General features: G+C 37.2%; 1 protein-coding gene across 1 annotated transcript; it reads left to right on the top strand.

Annotated features, from left to right (window-relative positions):
* Window positions 1-71: 71 nt before the first annotated feature.
* LOC311286598 (uncharacterized protein) lies at window positions 72-19,259 on the top strand. Its single transcript, XM_084402829.1, has 7 exons — window positions 72-358; window positions 14,688-14,999; window positions 15,104-15,199; window positions 15,285-15,341; window positions 17,755-17,859; window positions 17,943-17,980; window positions 18,829-19,259. The coding sequence occupies exons 1-7, from the start codon at window positions 316-318 to the stop codon at window positions 19,135-19,137; spliced, it is 960 nt and encodes a 319-aa protein (XP_084258955.1). The 5' UTR covers window positions 72-315; the 3' UTR covers window positions 19,138-19,259.
* Window positions 19,260-20,821: the final 1,562 nt, after the last annotated feature.

Genomic DNA, 20,821 nt, shown 5'->3' with positions numbered 1-20,821 from the left:
ATTTTACACTGATCTTGGATCAGATTGCCCAAGTCAAATCTCATTCACAAACAATAATGTCAGGAAGCACAAACAGAGCTCAGAACTGTGTGAACATATTTTGTCTACACAAACAAGTGTTTAAAAAATGAGGAAGTAGATGCTTGTAACTGGGGTGCTCTGCTAGTAAAAAAAAAAAAAAAGTGTAAATTTAGACAAGCATTTTTTGAGTTCCTCATCAATGATAAAAACTTGGTACACCAGGAAGAGCCTCAATGCTGCTAAGAGTGACTTGAACAAGGTCTTGCTGAAATATAACAGGGTTAAACTTTAAAAATGAAGTCCTTCTATGTTCTTGGGATCTGGATCTGTCTGTCAGGTGAGTTTTCTCTGTATCCACATTGTTGTTTTGTCACATTGTATTTCATTTCTAGACTAAAAACAGTTGCTGGACTGATACCCTTGTTATGCTTCATGAGTGTCCATGTATAGTCAATTGACACAAATTTCAGGGCCGGCGCTAGCTAGGCAGAGCAGGCGATTGCCTATGGCCTCGGGCTTTGAGGAGGGGCCTCCATAACCGTAACATCCCCTATATATATAGTCCACCAAGACGGGCAGAAATACTAGCCTCATTGTTCATTGGATATTGTTGAATTGTCACTCATCTGCAGTAAAACCAATTAATGTTTCCGTTTCAAAGCGGGTGCCGGCGGCGGCTTCTGAACGTTTGTGTAACGAACGCATCCATCAGGTGCTGCGAAGCAAAAGCCTAAATAGGCACGCAATGAAGCACAGCTCGTAATGCAGGTGTGTGAGTTGTCGTCTATTTTGGAGTGATTGCAATGCATTCTAAATATAAACTCGTACTGCAGATCAGCGTCATTTCTGGAAAAATCATTCACCGCTTTATTACGAGTTTAAATGAGCGCGAGCGTCATTAACGTGCCCAGACGCGACGCTTTGAATTTGCGCGTACAATAACATCGCGTCGGGAGCTGACTAGTAAAAAAGATACAAAAGTAAAAGACAAGACGTTTGTATTCAAAGTTAAAAAGCCAACACACTACAACATTTTTAAATGTTTCAAATAAAGGATCTCATAGTTATGGGTCTATCTTCTACATTCTGCTGATGATTAGATTATACCCTGACATCATAAACTACTTCCGCCAATAATATCAGATTAGATTTTTTTTTTCTGCTCAGTAGCGATCGTGTCTTTCTCTTCCACTTGATTTGTGGATATTTAAGGTAACAACGCAATACATAATATCATATTACTGATATTAATAATATGACAATATCTGCAGTCAGTATTTATTAAATGGGAGGGAAAAATCCTGCCCATACCGCAGCTATGAAAAAAATGATAAAAGCACTTATGGTTCATCTACTGAAGTGGTATTCTGGAACTGTAAATAAATTGAATAAAACAGCAAAATAACAACAATAACATCTTCATTAAACAAAAAAGAGATTACCTTAGATAAAGTTTGATTAATATTTACATACAGTATCGGTAAAAAGTCTGGACCCATTAATATTTGTAAGGTTTTCGAAAGAAGTTTCTTATTATGATACAAGCCTGCATTTATTTGATAAAAAATACAGAAAAAAAACAGGAATATTCAGCAAGGATGTGTTAAATATATAAAAAGTGATAGTGAAGACTTTTTTAAAATAACTTTTTAATAATCAAAAAATCCTGAAAAAACTATCACAGGTTATAAAATAAATATTAAGTACCATTTCTAACATTTGATAATAAATCAGAATATTATAAAGTTTTCTGAAGGATCACGTGACACTAAATTCAGCTTTGCATCACATAAATATATTTTAAAATATAGTAAAATAGAAAACCATTATTTTAATTAAATAAATCCAGGCTTGATGAGCATAAGAGACTTCTTTCAAAAACATTAAAAATAGTAATGTGTCCAAACTTGTGTACTGTGTAAGTAAAAATATACTAAATTAAAAATTAAATGTTGTATAAATAAAAAGGTGAAGAATCATATTTGTTTCAAGTGTTTTTTTTATTGGGGGTGGGGGGCCTCCAACATGAATTTTGCCTAGGGCCTCCTAATGTCTAGAACCGGCCCTGGACACAATCAATCAAAATGTAAATTTCTCAAAAGACATCATGAGATGAAGTAACTGATACTGAATTTAAATCCATGGACCTGAACTTACATGAACTAATGATGAGCAGTTGTATTTGTATTAGCTAACTGTCAGGTTTGGGTGTGATGGAAGTAAAACTAGACCGAAGTGCCGGGATCCAAACACCATGTAACAATATTAGCTCAAAGGGGAAATATGAATAATAATCCATAATTACCAATTATGATTAATTATTAATATTTGGGTCAGTTAATTAGATTAATTTTGAGGTAAGCTAACTTAATATTACAATCAATGAATCAGTTCCAACTAACTGACTGATTATTAAATTATTCTAAGAACAATGTATCTTTCATGGTCACTGAAAAATAATTATTCCTTAGCATGTACAGCACTTAGAGCATGTAACAAGATCGTAAAAGGGACTTTGTATGCAAACAGAATCAGACACCAAATGCATAATTGTGCACAAGTTTTATTAACTAAATCACAAACATGACTAAACTAACTAAACAAACAAACAAACATACATACATTCATCCATACATACATAGGTAAGGTGGTGAGTGTTATGGAACCGGAAGCAGGAAATAGAACTATGAAAAAGATCTATTTCAGTATGAAAAGAACCATCAGCTGATCATTTTCAGAGCACCTCATTAAATTGATACTTGAATGTTCAGTTGCAATCGTGGACAATTCTTGAAGTGGTTGAAAAATGAGTCCGTTGGTGGGTTCGTGAGGGTCAAAAGTCATGGTGCAAGTTGCCATCGTGTGGTTCCGACGCTGTTGTGGGTCGGAGCTTGCATGGTGGCTTCGAGCACATGGCTGTGGTAAGTCGAAGCCTGCTGTCCTGGCCTGCTGAGGGCACGCTGGACGGTGCGGCCTCCTGAAGTGCCGAGAAGGCAAGGAGTTGATCGTTGGACGGCGCGGTGATGGTAGGTTTGCCGTTTTGCAGTCTCCCTTTTTGGAGCATGAAAGCATGGCAGGCATTGCTCAGGCCTGTTGGATCCAGGGCCCTGGGCCCCAGTGGGGGGAAGGGGTTCTCCTAATACTAATACCTAATACCATAATAATAAATAGCACAGCTATTGGCTAGTGATCGACCGATATATTGGTCGGCCGATAAATCGGGCCGATATTTGCGGGTTTGACGTGTATCGGCATCGGCCGATACGCGGCTGCTGCGTTCGCCGATAGTTTTTCCCCGGCATTATTTACAGACAGGCGTCCGCAGGCAGCTCTGTGTTGCTGGAGACGCTGCAGTTCACGTGCAGCCCATGCACTTCCCCTCCCACACTAGCAGAGTGCTGGAAGCCTCTTCAAGACAACGGTTAGTTTTAAAATTTCAAAGCATCTTTTTAACTGTTTGACTTAGCTGAAATACACTTTGAAAGTGGAAACACGTTGCTCTATATGTGCGTGCAACTATAGCTAAGCAAGTTTGTGGGTCCAAATGGAAAACGCGAATGCCTCATCTACAGTGGGTACGGAAAGTATTCAGACCCCCTTAAATTTTTCACTCTTTGTTATATTGCAGCCATTTGCTAAAATCATTTAAGTAAATTTTTTTCCCTCATTATTGTACACACAGCACCCCACATTGACAGAAAAACACAGAATTGTTGACATTTTTGCACATTTATTAAAAAAGAAAAACTGAAATATCACATGGTCCTAAGTATTCAGACCCTTTGCTGTGACACTCATATATTTAACTCAGGTGCTGTCCATTTCTTCTGATCATCCTTGAGATGGTTCTACACCTTCATTTGAGTCCAGCTGTGTTTGATTATACTGATTGGACTTGATTAGGAAAGCCACACACCTGTCTATATAAGACCTTACAGCTCACAGTGCATGTCAGAGCAAATGAGAATCATGAGCTCAAAGGAACTGCCTGAAGAGCTCAGAGACAGAATTGTGGCAAGGCACAGATCTGGCCAAGGTTACAAAAAAAATTCTGCTGCACTTAAGGTTCCTAAGAGCACAGTGGCCTCCATAATCCTTAAATGGAAGACGTTTGGGATGACCAGAACCCTTCCTAGAGCTGGCTGTCCGGCCAAACTGAGCTATCGGGGGAGAAGAGTCTTGGTGAGAGAGGTAAAGAAGAACCCAAAGATCACTGTGGCCGAGCTCCAGAGATGCAATCGGGAGATGGGAGAAAGTTGTAGTAAGTCAACCATCACTGCAGCCATCCACCAGTCGGGGCTTTATGGCAGAGTGGCCCGACGGAAGCCTCTCCTCAGTGCAAGACACATGAAAGCACACCTGAAGGACTCCAAGATGGTGATAAATAAGATCAGGGTTCCTGCAGGTTTCAGTTAGTCAAATTTAAGACCTTTTTAAGACATTTTAAGACCATAAAGATTGAAATTTAAGACCTACACGACGCATTGCCAAAAAAATATTTAAATCAAAGAATTAATTTTATTTCAATGAAAAAGCATTAACTTAATTTACAGATAAAGCAATCACATTAGTAACCTTCCAGACCCAACAACGCGTGTCAGAGAAAAGAACAGAATCAGATATAATTTTTTTATAGAAAAATTGTACTTTGCATATTATAGGCCTACTATAAAAAACACATAATTAGTTGATTTTAGCTAATCATAACTAGAGATGAAATGGCATGAACATTTATTTAATTATTTTAGTGCCAAAAATTATCACTGTTATCACAGAATCCTGTTCAAAAAGTACTAATACTACACAATGAAATCAATTCATCAAGTTTTATGTCGAAAAACAGCAAATAACAAATAAAATTAGCATCAATACGCACTAACATAAACATTAAAATAATATGATTAAAAATGATAGCCAGATTTGAAAAGTGTCTGGCAACATGTTATTAAACTAACATGTACAAGTTCAAATAAAGTTGACAAAAAAGGTTTTTATAAAAAAATAATTTTAAATAATTTTTTATAAAAAGAATGAGTCAAAAAAGATAAATTACTGACATTTACAATGCACTTTAGCTCATCTTTTATTATAAATAGTAAAATTCGGTCCGATTTTCCCGTGGCGTCTGTCGTTGTTATGCAACCACGCACTGCGCTCTCCACAATAACAAAAACGTTTTAGTGGCTAATGGATTTCCACCGCCGAAAAACGTTTGCTGTAGCTCTGCTACAAGATTTATTTACGGAGAAGAGAAAAACACCCGTAGTGTTTGGGTGCACCCGCATCCTTCCTGTCTTTTTCATGTCGCTGCGCCTGGAAAAAAACGAGCGCGTCGCTTCAATTATAAGCGCGCTTTCCTCGCGGCTCGCGCCTACATTTGAATGAACTTGAGCGCGAAAAAGACGCGATATGTGAACTGCCTCTTGGCGAGCGACTTCGATACCTTTTTGCTACTTTGTAATAACTTTCTGCGGCCAGCGTTTCTGGAAATGAACGAGGGTAAAATCTTTTTTAAGACTGTCACGTGACCTGACTATATGAAATTTAAGACCGCGGATGGAAATCTGGCTGTTTTTAAGACGTTTTAAGACCGCGGATGAAAATCTGGCTGTTTTTAAGACGTTTTAAGGCCTTAAATTTAAAGTTCAGAATTTAAGACATTTTAAGACCTTTTAAGACCCCGCGGGAACCCAGAAGATTCTCTGGTCTGATGAGACCAAGATAGAACTTTTTGGCCTTAATTCTAAGCGGTATGTGTGGAGAAAACCAGGCACTGCTCATCACCTGTCCAATACAGTCTCAACAGTGAAGCATGGTGGTGGCAGCATCATGCTGTGGGGGTGTTTTTCAGCTGCAGGGACAGGACGACTGGTTGCAATCGAGGGAAAGATGAATGAGGCCAAGTACAGGGATATCCTGGACGAAAACCTTCTCCAGAGTGCTCTGGACCTCAGACTGGGCCGAAGGTTCACCTTCCAACAAGACAATGACCCTAAGCACACAGCTAAAATAACGAAGGAGTGGCTTCACAACAACTCCGTGACTGTTCTTGAATGGCCCAGCCATTGCCCTGACTTAAACCCAATTGAGCATCTCTGGAGAGACCTGAAAATGGCTGTCCACCAACGTTTACCATCCAACCTGACAGAACTGGAGAGGATCTGCAAGGAGGAATGGCAGAGGATACCCAAATCCAGGTGTGAAAAACTTCTTTCCCAAAAAGACTCATGGCTGTATTAGATCAAAAGGGTGCTTCTACTAAATACTGAGCAAAGAGTCTGAATACTTAGGACCCTGTGATATTTCAGTTTTTCTTTTTTAATAAATGTGCAAAAATGTCAACAATTCTGTGTTTTTCTGTCAATATGGGGTGCTGTGTGTACAATAATGAGGAATAAAAAATGAACTTAAATGATTTTAGCAAATGGCTGCAATATAACAAAGAGTGAAAAATTTAAGGGGGTCTGAATACTTTCCGTACCCACTGTATAAAACTGCTTGTGATTGTATTTAGGGAGCTGCAAATAGCTAAGTTTGAGGCTATCCATATGCATACGGCAGCTGTTACAAACACTGGTCATAGGATTAAATAATGCCGACGTTGTTTGGTGATTCCGTGATATTTGTGGGAGTTTTATTCAGCGACCACCTGGCTGAGGTTTGGACGTGTGCTCATAAAAGAAGCGACGCGGTTGCGACACGCATGTGATGCAGCGCGCTCGTTTGTCCAGGAGCTCCTATGCCTTGGTGAGATGAAAACATCTAAACTTTTCAGAATGCCGCAAGCGGATCATAGCTGGACAGGGCGGGTTTTTATTTCTCATCTCCATAAATATATGTAGTCGTAAAGGGCTAGAAATAAATGAATCCTTACTTCCTCGTCATCATGGAGAGAGCAGTTCATGGTTGCATAGCAACAACAGACGCAAGCGCTTGTAGAAGCGGCGCGGCCGTGCTTTCCACACGTTTTAGACGCGATCCCTAATTCATAATAAACTTAGAATCTATTTGGTTTAAAATCGTTTTTGTTTTGTTTAAAATGGAGATCACGATTACATATATCAGACAACTACACAGAATAACATGTTCCAGTCAAATTATTTTATTTATTATGCTTAAATATTTTTTTTTTTATTTTTTATTTTTTTTGGTCTTGTCTGTCATAGTATGATTAAATAAAAGGGTATATAAAACTACATTAAATTAATTAATTAATAAAAAATAAAAAAAGAAAGAAAGAAAGAAAAATAGGCAGTGAATGATGATAGCATAGCTACACATATGTACTGTCATGTGTTATCTGTGCTACTGACAGGCCAAAAAAAAAAAATATATATATATATATATATTTTTTTTTTTTTTATTTTTTTTTTCAGTATTTTCAGCACTGAACTTTTTTTTTTACTTGTTCTACCTCACGTTTTTTAATATTTGTCAAATATTGTTTTTTTTTTTAGTTCAATAAATGTTCCTTTCTTAATTGAGACTTGTAACAGTTGTTATCATTATATATTATATATGTGTCATTTTTATGATGTAAACTGAGTGAGCAAAAGCAGTATCAGCTCCAAATATCGGCCCAAAAAAATCGGCAGCCTGTATCGGTTATCGGCTAAGGCTGATGAAAAAATATCGGTATCGGCATCGGCACTAAAAAATCCATATCGGTCGATCCCTACTATTGGCATATCATGTACACAATCATTTCGATCTTCAAAGTACCAATTTATCGAGAACAAACATGGTATAAGTGGGGTTACATTGACAGTTGGTCCTGTAATAACTACATAGTATCAAAGAGATCATCAACAGAATTATTAAAAGACACAACAGTAAATCATTCTCAAAATGTTCTGGAAGGCATGTTAATTTCATGTTAGTCAATTCATGACTAAATGAATGCAGGAGAGTCTGTTTTGCAGATCGTCTCTGTCTCTCTCTTGCATTTGGCCACATTTGAACACCCATAAAACCTTATCTGATCGTGGTCATGACAACTAGAAGACCTTCTTGGGGGAAGATGGGATTCCAGAGTGGAGTGTGAAGATTTTTATGGTACATATGCCAAAAAAAATGTGTCTGATTTGGTCTCAGTTGTTACAACCACGTCCCGCACATGAAACAAGGCACACAGACAAGCAGGCGCGGATTTATGGGTGGGCCTGGGTGGGCACGTGCCCACCCAGATTGATCGGTGGCCCACCCAATCAGATTAATAAAAACAATTACAATTTTTAATTTTAATAATAATGAATTAATAAGTAATTTCATTTTAATAGTCTCCTGAGGACAATCAGGACATTTATGTACAGTAGATACGTAGAAAAATAGCTACAAAATAAAAATATTATGTCGACATATCACGTGTCAGTCCAGTGATGCTATCACGCAACACCGCGGGCGCGTTTCGGACCAAAAGTTTTCCGTCACCGCGGCAACCTAACTGAGCTATGGCTAAACAGCTATCATTGACACACTTAAAAAAAAAAGACACGTCTAGATGATGATATACTTCTGGACCATGTCATACCTGAGGAGGAGGAGGATCGTGAGACACTTAACGTTAGTGGCTTATTTTCTCATAAATGCGAACACGAAAAATAAAATTAATATTTTATGTTCTGTGGAGAGCCAACCCTTCTTCATCCGGTTTGTAGTATTACTTATTACTTTTTTGTGTGTGTCACGACCGTTATGGCATGTGTAGCCTATTTCATAAATATAAAACGCATGTGTTTGTGGACTGATATTTTTCTAATGTCTGGACTCCTTTATTAAGGGAGTATGGATATATAAACAGTTTTAATATGTATTAAATGCTTTTTCTGAGGATTTATATTTCAAGTTTTTACTGCAAATCTCACGTCCATAATGCTGGGATTGCCCAATTTTAAAGAATTTATCCTCAACTAGATTTGTGGTGTAGGTATTGTATAGGCTAATGTTAAGTTCAAATTGGGTGTGTGTCGCGATTTCGGTTTCAAATTGTTACAGCCCTAATTATTAGAATATAGACATTAAGATAATAAATTGTAGGCTAATCTAATGCAAGTACTTTTACTTTTAATACTTAAAGTAGCCTACATTTAAAATCAGGTACTTTTTACTTAAGTAGGGTTTTCATTGTGGTACTTCTACTTTTACTGAAGTAAATATGTCTCTGGTTATTTGTACTTTTACTTAAGTATACTGAGATAGGCTACTTACTCCACCACTGTTCAAATCCAGAGGTTATACAGCAATTTATAGCCTATTTAAAAAAAGTTTTGTCCGCATTGCGATTCTCTTTGTACGCATACACTCTTTAATAAACGTTTTTTAACACAATTTAAACAACGTATTATTCAGTGCTACTTCTATAGATATATTAAGTTGCTCAAGCAAGTGGTAAAATATTTAACCATGTAGTAGTACTTAGCTAGCTAGCCTATATTAAAATCGCAAAGATTTTAAATTAAAACTTAAAATTGACAAAAACAGCCAACCCTCATGCCTTTTCTTTTGCATTTAAGTTTTAAAACAATAAATCTTGCATGTCACAAATAACTTGCTTTTTCACCTCCACGAATGAGACGAGGTTGTTCATTATGTCGCCTTGTTGAGGTAAATTGTAGTTTTCCTTGCTTTACCCTGGTCTTAAAGTAGCCTAAAAAAGATGACTGTGAAAAAGAGTATAATTAAATTAAACGCATTTATGGTGAGATTATTATATTTTCATGTCAATCTGTGTTCATTTTGACCACGAACCATGCGCTGTCACTTTAATTAAGCGCGTGCAGCACAGAAGAAATAGACCCGGTGCGGAAACGATCTCTGCACTGCTCTAATACGGAGCCCGGGAATCAGGTGTGTATAAGCTTAAAAAACCGAGGCCCCTCCGTATATTCACCAGGCCCACCTATTAATGACGTTCTGTATCCGCCACTGCAGACAAGTGACAAAGACAATACAAAACAGGAGTGTCAGAGCTCTGTCACAAAACCAAGAAATAAACTAGACAGAAGTGACAGAACAATGACACTAATGTTAACAATAGGGGTGTAACGATATTCGAACCGAACCGAAAAACCGCGATACACCACCCACGATACGAATCGCGATTCTCTCATGGCGTACCGAACACGCCCGCCCCGCCCCCTGCTGTCGGCGCATTGGACCTCATGTCTTATGTGTACACAACGAATACAGCGTTGCCTAACCACCATTAACCACATTTAATCGCAATAAGCTTATGTTTAGTTATTCGATAATAAGCAAGGTGTAATCTTTCAAATTCTGTCTATTTGATCACGAAATTCAAACATTAAATGTCATTTTGGCGCTCTTTGATGTGGCGTGACAGATCACTGTAGGCTACTAGGCTCCTCATTTAAAGCGGCAGCGCGGATCGAGCGCGAGTAAACGCGATTCTCTTCCTCAGTTACAGAATAAACATGAATGGACACCTGAAGGTATGTTGAAAGATACAGTATACTTACTGAAAGGCATCATAACTCGTGTAATCGCTCAGTCAGTGTTTCAACAGCGGAAATACGTCAATAAAACGCTTAGTTTTTCACATAGCTTTATTTACCTCAGGCAAGTCATTCAGTGTCCACAGCTTGTTGGTTTGCTAAGGAAATGAACTCTTTCTCTAAATAAATGCACTATATTAGCCTATATATTATATTTTACTTAACCTGTTAATGACATCTTGATTATTTAATGCATGTTTAAAATATCTTTCATGAAAATGACAGCAACTGTGTAAATGATTATATTTCAATAATAAATTAGTAAAAATGTTAATGTAAAAACTGCCTTATGTGCAGTTTACATGTTTCCATACAATTTGTTACTTGAGTGTTGATTATTATTATTATTATATCTAAAAATAAATAGCAACTGAATTTAGGCTAAAAGTCTACCCAGCCAGCACAGCCATGTGGGGCCCAAATGGGTTTGACCTGGGCTATCTAACTGGGACCCAGCCAGTTTTGTCCTCGGTTTCCATGTAGGCCCCACATGGGTTTGCCCAGATGAAATGAACACTGCTTAGTGTGCACAGTACAGGCTGTTTAATGTAACACTGAATCAGTGTTGGAGGTAATGAGATAATTAAGTGATTGAATAATGATTGTGCATTATTGACGAACACCTGCTGTTAACAAGCATAATCACTGAAGGAAAGAGAAACACAAGAACTACTTCCAGCCACAACCTTGGATGAAATCAACTGAAGATAAAATACATTACATCTCTCAAGATCTGATTAAACAACTCCACAAACAGCATTACCAGCTTCACTTATTACTAACCAGACTGACTTTATTTATGTCAGACATCTACAGAAAATAATTAAGAAGAGGTTTAGATGTTGATTACTTATTTGAAAGTAATAGTTTGATTTGATGTTACCACTGTGGCGATCAGTGTGTGCTTTAGTCAGGCTCTTGACTTTTTAACATTAGTTTTTCTCAGGCAGCTGTGTCTGTTTGTTATGGCGAGAACAGCAAAAGAAAATATAATCAGATGCTGTAAGCTGATTGATGATAAGAGTATAATCATCATATAGTGGCTTAGCTCATTGATTATGTGTGAGGTTTATATGGGTAGTATGTTATTCATTTTGTTTATTGTTGTGATTCTACAGCAAAAAAATAATAGAATTTAATCAGAACATCAAAAGATTTTTAAAACCCCATTTACACATGTTGGACTACTGAAAGTTCTACTTGCACACAGACATCAAGAATCAGCATATGAATCTCAACAATGGTGACATGCTTCATGCTGCAATGCATTCTGAGTGCATCATACGAAACTTATCCATGGCTCCCAGAATGCATTGCACCATGAAGCATGTCACCATTGTTGAGATTCATATGCTGATTCTTGATGTCTGTGTGCAAGTAGAATTTCAGTAGTCCAACATGTGTAAATGGGTGAATGGATCAAATAAGTGATCATTTTAATGCTTTTGGCACCAATAATGCAGATCCACAAGGTTGGTGGTTATGAATGCCAAATATAAACACACAACTTTAAACACAACATTAGATGCCCATTTTGTGATGATTATGTCATCATCAACATTGAGCTGAAACACCTCAAACTTTTTATATGCTTTCTCTGCCACAACAATTGTATTACACAAACACACTGTTACAGCAGACAAATAAAAGTTAAAGTAAAAAGAAAGGGGACCAAGAGCCCAACTAAAGCAAACACTGATCACCACAATGGTGACACTTCAAATTAAACAAATATCAACATCTAAACCTCTGTTAATTCTCACTAAGATCATCTGACAGCAATAGTCAAAGTAATTATGTCTAAATGAGACCATAAATGATGTTGAAATATGCCCACAATGGCCACATCTGAACTAGTTTTAAACTTGTACGAAGGTTCGATGAACGTCTATATCGGACGTCCAGAACACGTCAAAAAAAGACGTCATAAAAACTTTCATTCTGGCTCCTCAGTGGACGTCATTTCAACGTCCGATTTTTGTAACAAAGACATTGAAAAGACGTCTTTCGGACATCATTTTGCTTAGTGGGTACCCTTACAGAACAAAAATATATTTCCTATATATGAATGATCAATATTGTAGCTACTAAGTACCACTAAATGCTACCGGTTGATGACTGATAGCTTACTTTCTTACGTGAATTCAATAAGGCTCATGATCACACTCTCATTGTTAAAAGTTTTAGACCTTTTAGACAAACGCCTGTCATTTGAACACAGTAAAAAACTGTTCGCCTCCTCAATCATCCACACCTGAGTGACAAACAGTTGACCTTAAATAACCCCAGGCCACAGGCAGAACACCCAAACAATGAAAACACCACCCTCCAGTGGTTGGGGGAAAAACTTAAAGAAAAACATGGCTCCTACACTCAAAAAAAAAATTTGGTCTAAAAATAAGATTTATGTATTTTAATTGCATAACAAATTCCCTTGCATTTGGATTACATAGTTTTAACATAAACCAATCAATAATCAAACAGAGCGTTTCTATGGATGCAGGATTCGAACCGTAGAGACGGAACGGACTATTTTCTTTAGCGGAAGCAATACAATCGTTTTTTAAATCAATAAACTCCTTTTTAGATCAATATTTTGTGTCAAAATCAACTGTGAAAGTTTCATGGTGTTAGCTGCTAGTTAAAAATTTGACTCTATTCACCTGTAGTGTCTGGCCTTAAACCGATTTAGTAAGTTTTGTTTGTTTTGTTTTGTAATTGTTCAATAAAACCATTTTTATGTGGTTTTTGTATGGACTTGGAGTCATTTTTACTCAAAACTAATGGCTGGGATAGATTCGGTACCCCTAAAAACCCCTAGTTAGTCATCTCAAAATGTAATATATATAAAAAAAAAATTTTTCATTATTTTTACCCAGGCCGTCTGGCCACCCCAACTTTGATTGCCTCTCCAGGCGTTTCCCCGAGGATTTGGCCATGGATAAATTGGGAGGTGTTACTAGACACCTATAGGAACACATGGTAAAAAAAGCTATTGGTAAGAATTTTTTTTGCAGATTGGCAAAAAAAATTCCTAACTTTCCCTAACTATTATGTGTTGATGATAAGATTAGTAAAATGATTTTACCGGGTAATTTTGTGCATTTGGCTGCATTTGGATGGCTGATAGAGTAATTTTTTTTTGTCCAATGAAGCTTTTTTGCACTTATTTAAAATGCATCTGTTCACACTGCACAATAATCTAGAAACAATGTGTATCAACACCACAACAACTGAAGCAGAAAATTTTGCGCAACACAAAATGATAGGAATTTATACATTTATAAATGTAAAACTTGTGGCCATGGCTATACTGTAACAAATGTATTGCATTAACAAGCATTAACTAATGGAACCATATTGTAAAGAGTTACCATATCGTTCATAAGTATTCATATAATTCCAGTGAACATATAATATTGTTTACTTCAATTAAATAATTTGAGTTATTCACTTATAAGCAAAAAATTATACAAAAATTATTATAATAATTTTAAAAACTGTATTTTAATAATACTGTTTGAAATCTGTTGCCATAATGTCTCAGAACAATGCAAGTGAATAGTGAACAATGCAAGTGAATAGTCGTGTATAATGAGGGTACGGTGAAAACGTTGCACTCTAAAAAAGAAATGCTAATGAGACAATAACAATCAGAGCTCATAGTGTGCCAGTCAGAAGTAACATTTCTAAGCAATTTAGGGGCAATATATCCCCAGAAAGTCACACTGTAACATGGTGCAATCCGTCACATCAAATGTGATATGGTCAATTTTGTTCATATTTCATGGTCACATTTCATTGATTCCACTGCATATGTTTTATAATGAACTCAAAAATCAAATTGCTTGTGTGTAAAAAATGAATACACATTATTTTGTTTAATGATAGATGCTAGTGCAAAGCTAGAAAGTCAACGAGTAGACAAAAAACACTACTTGTACCCAAAACTATCAAATGTGACAGTTTTATCAAAGATCAGTTTAATTATTTTCTATCTCTATATTGTGTCCCTACAACAGCACTCATATGCCACCATGTTATATGCACTGATCTTCATCAAAATAATTAAATATTAAAATATCAGGCATAAAAGTGAGAATGACATCTCCCTTGTGTATGATACATGTTATGTGTTTTTTTTTTTTTCAGCAGGAATTTCAGCAACAGATGGAACTGAGTTACATGGATACAGTGGGAAACACATCATCATTTCTTGTTCTCATGAATGGGCTTCAACCAACATCAAGTATTTCTGCAGAGATCCATGTAAAGACAGAAGAGATATTTTAGTTCAGTCTGACCGGTCACCTGAAGGGAGATACACACTGGAGGATTCTGGGACAGGAACGTTCACCGTGACCATCACTGATCTACAGGAGTCCGACTCTGGGATTTACTGGTGTGGAGTGGATAGAGTTGGACTAGACACATATCAGGAAGTCCATCTGAAAGTATCCAAAGGTTAGAATGATGTATTGTATTTGGTGTAGATTTACTGAAGTGTAAAATAACTATTAATAACTATAATAACTATTACACACTTTCACAAATATCTCCTAAACCAGAGGAAAGTTTGGATTCTCAATCCACCATAACAATAAGTTCATTCCCAACATCTCAATCACCTGATGACATCATAACCAACACAACTTCAACAACAGGTAACGCTGAGCTAATCACGATGAGTATTTATCTATGTGTCTGAACAGATTAGGGGATGATGTTGTTCCTCTTTTATATTTAAAGAATTTCAAAGTCCTGTTGTTTCATCTACACCAGCAGTTTATGAAAGCACACAATCTGGTGAGTCTTTCTCTTATTTACTAGTATACAATGTGCCTGACAAGACAATCATGTATGCCCCTTTCGTCCAGCATACACACAGCATTTAATTTAACACACAAAACCATATACACAGGTTTGGTTTTGACAATCACGTGGCTTACAGCAGAAGTGTTTATTCCTGCTCCTGATTGGCCACTATCCTGCAGAGTTTAGCTGCAACTTGCCTCAACACACCTGCCTGGAAGTGTCTAATATTGGTAGTCATGCCGTGTTCGAGTCGGGACGATGTAGGGATATCCGAGTTGTATTGTCTTGTTCACATGTTGACCACATGATGTCAACAAGAGCATTTTATGTTTGTGTGAACAGCTTGTAACAAAACTTAAAAAAACGGGACCTTCCCAGACTTACTAGGTTGTCTATGAAAGCATGTAGACCAGGGGTGCCCAATCCTGCTCCTGCCGATCGACTGTCCTGCACAGTTCATCTCCAACCCTAATCAAACACACCTGAAGCAACCAATTAAGGTCTTCAGGATCACTTGAAAATTAAAGGCAGGTGTGTTTGATTAGGGTTGGAGATGAACTGTGCAGGACAGTCGATCGGCAGGAGCAGGATTGGGCACCCCTGCTGTAGACTGATTTTCATGTGAAGGACTACACGATTAGAAAAATATGATCAAATATGATATGTTTATATCACATTTCTTTAGAGAGAATGAGAATTTCTATAGCATATTCTTCTTTTCTGTGAAATTATGTGATCTGAGGAAGTTTGAGCGATCTCTCCAGTCTCACTATACTGTTATCCTTTCAGCCATAGCAACAGAGGGCGCTCTAGAGCAGTGGTTCCCAAACCTGTCCTGAAGGCACCCCAACACTGCACGTTTTCTTTGTCTCCATAATCAAACACACCTGATTCAACTCATCAGCTCATTATCACATGGGTTAATGAGCTGATGAGTTGAATCAGGTGTGTTTGATTAGGGAGACAAAGAAAATGTGCAGTGTTGGGGTGCCTTCAGGACAGGTTTGGGAACCACTGCTCTAGAAAACAGGAGCAATACGAGTCAATCAGAGAATGTTATTTCAGCCGAGAGCGTTATTTTGAAGTAGGAGATGGGAAAAATCAAGAACACAGCATAAGACCCTGATTAGCTGTTTCAGGTGTGTTTAATTGGGGTTGGAGCTAAACCCTGCAGTACAATGGCCCTCCAGGAGCAGGATTGGGGTCAACGTGATTTTGCCAAGTAAGACATGTTCCTGGATCAACATATTTTGTTGATCCTGGAATAACATTCCTGTCCCAAAATGTAGTCTTTAGCCTATCCCTATCCCTAAACCTAACCCTACCCATAACTTTTCCCTAAAATCCGAGGGAAATGATAGGTGAATAACACTGATGGTGAAGCACCTCACCCTGTTTCTAAGCCTAAAGGCCATTGCACACTGAGTCCGAAATTTTCGTATGCGTTTTTTCGTGTTCGTCAGCCTTAAAATTCGTCACGCACAGAAACCTTGCACACTGAGTCTGATGCGTATTTATTAAACCTTTGCGGAAAAAAACGCAAAAAATACTAAATGGATTCGTCAAGCAGTGAGGATGATTTTCTTGCCCTCTTTCTTCTTAAAAAGAGAAAAAGAAAGAGGAAATATTGGGTCCATCCAATCCTGAGATTGCGGCGAGAGGAAGGAGAGTTTCACCTCCTTATCAAGGAGTTGCGAAATTATCCCGAGCGATTCAAAATTTACCTCAGAATGTCAGTGGAACAGTTTGATGCTTTGCTAGCGATACTGGAGCCACATATTAAAAAGAAGACCACCAATTTCCGTGAACCAATTGATCCTGAACAGAGACTGGCATGTCTATGGACGGACACACACACACACGCGGCCGGCAGAAGCGCTGGGCAGACAGAACAGCTGTATACAGGTTATATTTTATTCAGTGTCTTTGTAATCCGCATTTAGTTTTTCATACAGTACTTGTGCTGCGAGACGAAGTGTATCAACTTGTCAGACGTCATTCTGGATTTTGTCGTTCGCTTGTACGGTGGCTCTGAATTGTCAAAAAACCTCTCAAAATACTGGCTGTGGATGCGAAAAACGCAGAAAATCGAACCCGATCTGAATTTTTTTATTACGGACGAAAGTTTCGTAGACAGTGTGCAAGCGTGATTGACATAACATGAGGTCGAATTTTTTTTTTTACGTGCGAAAATTTCGTATGCGAATTTCGGACTCAGTGTGCAATGGCCTTTAACTTGACATAAACTGTAAACTTGTCCCTCAAATCTGACTGGTTGATTGGAAAGTTGTTCCAGGATCAACAAAGATGTTGGTCCAGGAACATGTAGTATTGGTGAAATCACGTTCACCCAGGACTGGACACGTCTGGCTCAGCATACACAGGCTGTCTCTGTGTGTTTTAGGTTCTCTGATGTTCACAGTCGTCACCCTGTCTGTGATGGGGTTTATATCTGTGGTGGTTCTCTGTATATGGAAAATGCACATGAGAAAGTCACACAGTTCTAATGGTAAGTACAAATACACTGCATTTTTTAAACATAATCTAGCCTATAATCTATCTACTAAAGTGTGTCCCTGTTTCCAACTTAAGTTGATGCTGAAATCCAAGGCACCACATGTCCCACAGAGGTAAGACAGAAACCTATTTTTTTTATAGCTTTTATGTGTATTACAATAGTGTGGGTATTTTTTTTTTTTTTTTTTTTTTTTGCTTATATGATTCTTTGAAAACCATACTGAACTAAGAAACTATCACATTTTGAAATTAATGTGTGTTTTATCCAAACTCGAATGTGGGATATTACTTGATATCTCCAAACTCCTTTACACCGTAAAGGCATTCCATTGCACAAAGCTCAGAAGACGAAATACAGCTCGAGAAAACTAAATGGCAGCGCAACCATCAGCTTTTTCAGTCTTTCAGCTACCAAATAGTTACAATTCTATGTAATGCTAGCAAACCCATCCTTGCAAACAAGTTTATCATCATGCAATGTGGAAGTGTTGATTCATTTTTGCATTTCATTTGAATAAAAGTGAATGTTTACCAACAGTGTTTAAAATGAACTCCTTGCATGACTCCTTGTTCTGTCATGTTCAAGTGATTCACACATCTGGCTAAAAAGAGTTGGATTTTCACTACTTTCCAAGTTGGAAAACCTACTTCAAGTATCGTTCAATAATATTGCACAATACAATAAATTCCAAATTGAATGGAACACAGTATGATCTCAAGGTAATAAGGGAACATACAGATACTGCCCTCTAGTGGACATTTGTGTATCATGTTTATTTACTGATATATACTGTGGTGTACTGACTTAACAATAAATATTTAAATATAGTTAAAAAAAAATCACTCATAGTGTCATTTGACAGTGTTTAAGTTAATGTATTAAATTAATGTACAATGAAATGCCCCAATATTCTCATATCTGTAATACAAAAAAGTAGTAAGTTTGTTTCTTTATTCACAGTATAATAAACCATCACTGAATACACAGACTGCTGTTGATTATGAGGAGGTTGCAAACATCACCATTTATTCTACTGTCAATCAAAGTCCTGCAGCCAATCAAATCCAAGACCCTCCCCTGTACTCGACCATCACCATCTCACCGGAGACCAGCTGCAAACAAACTCCAAACCCCAGTTCTGATAGGGCAGACTCAGTTTCATATGCAACCATTAGTATACTTCATAAAGATAGCGGACCACATACAGTTATAGGGTCAGAAGACAAAGTAACCTATGATAATGTGCATTTTCCAAAAGCTACACTTTAACATGCTCATTTCAGTATCATAGACTGTTAAATGTGTGTTTGCTGTAAAAAGTTGAGGTTTCGTGTCTGAACGTGGTTTTGTCATTGTGTAATAAAATATACCTTTGGATTGTCGGACTGTCGAATGTCTCTGTGTCTTATTCCAACAGTAAGGCTTAGTATGTACTCATGCATGCTCTTCAGGCATTCCCAATATCCAAAAACTCTTTAAATGACAAAAGCAAGCACCAGGACATACTGTACCTGTGTGTAAAATGGTTAACATATACACATGAAGTGAGAAAACAAGAGGAAGACATTTCTCTATTTAAAGCATCTCTGACATTTTAGGAGGCAGTATTTGAGTCATGATGAATATAGAGTCAGCGACACTTCAAAGTACTAAATAGCCTGGATGCTCCAGAGTACTGAGGAAAATGAAGAGCTTTAATGTGCTGTGGATGTGGATCTTTTTGTCAGGTCAGTTATTGTTTCATATTTTGACTTTCGTTCTACAGTACAGTCAAATATAATTTGCACAATAAGTACTATTACATGCACAGTTTAAACTCATTGCAAATCACCTTTGTCTTTTGGAGCAAGTGCACTAGTCCAACTCTAGTCCAACCAACGTGAACATATTTAGTACTATACGTGCTAAACAGATCACATCAGCTAGGTCTTTTAAACTGAACTGCCATCAAAATTTTTAAGATAAATTATTCCTTTGGTTTGACTGAAATCAAACTTTTAAAGTGCATGTAAACAGTTATATCAACATTTATGCTCCAACTTAAAATACTGATCTGGAATCAGCTTTTCAACAAATTCGGACCATTCTCACTAGAAACTAGAAACTACGAAACCAATTTCTGTATTCAAGGGTAATGAACTTAGAAACAGAGGAAGTAGCTGTTATTCTGTCAGAGTCTGCGAGTAACAGGAGAGTGTCTCTAAAGTGCAAAAAAAAACAACTAAAAGGGCATATATTTGACTAGAACATTAGTGCTTTGCTTCGTTTGTCTCTCCACATTGCATAATGCAATAAATCACAACAAATCTGAACATATTTGTGATTTAATATATAGCAATGTGAAACAGGCCTGTCTAAGCCTGTATGTGAAAGCGAGCCCTATAGCTACCTTATGCTGACAGTTTTTTCAGTTATAGGTTATTACATTGTTATCTTTTTCGGTGTTTTTTTTTTTTTTTTTATATATATATTGTATATTAAATAAGAATATTAAATATGTGTTTATACAAAAAAATCAACAGCCCAGACATACATACAGGCCTATAGAATGGTGTGTAAACCAATTTATGAGGAAAAGATCTGTAAATAATAAATCAACTCCATGTTGGATTCCTAGTGATCAAGGGCTTAGTTTGTTCCATTTAGACACATTTCAAGGGTTCCGCCAGTAGTTGGCGCTAGTGCAACATAAGCAACGGCGTACATCGAAGTGAATGAGTAGAAGAGTGAGAGAAGGGTATAAAAAATGGACTTAAACGCAGCTAGTGTCCTGCTTCTCATTGCGTGTAGGCCTATCGTGATAAATACTCTATCACTCGATATATGGCCATGACCTCGATAACTTTTGGTCACATCATATATAGCTCATTATGTTAAAGGGATAGTTCAATTTGAAATTAAATTTTGGTATGTTTTAGCTTACCTCAAGGGCATCCAAGATGTAGGTGTCTTT

The sequence above is a fragment of the Rutilus rutilus genome (genome assembly GCF_951802725.1).
Source record: "Rutilus rutilus genome assembly, chromosome: 2".
NCBI lineage: Eukaryota > Metazoa > Chordata > Actinopteri > Cypriniformes > Leuciscidae > Rutilus > Rutilus rutilus.
The sequence above is the reverse complement of the archived record's forward strand: the minus strand, read 5'-3'. Positions and strand labels throughout refer to the sequence as shown.

Coding starts and splice junctions, on each gene's coding strand:
- LOC311286598 (XM_084402829.1), top strand. CDS start 316: ATGAAGTCCTTCTATGTTCTTGGGATCTGGATCTGTCTGTCAG. Junction 15,200..15,284: donor CAACACAACTTCAACAACAG/GTAACGCTGAGC, acceptor TTATATTTAAAG/AATTTCAAAGTCCTGTTGTT. Junction 17,981..18,828: donor GCACCACATGTCCCACAGAG/GTAAGACAGAAA, acceptor CTTTATTCACAG/TATAATAAACCATCACTGAA.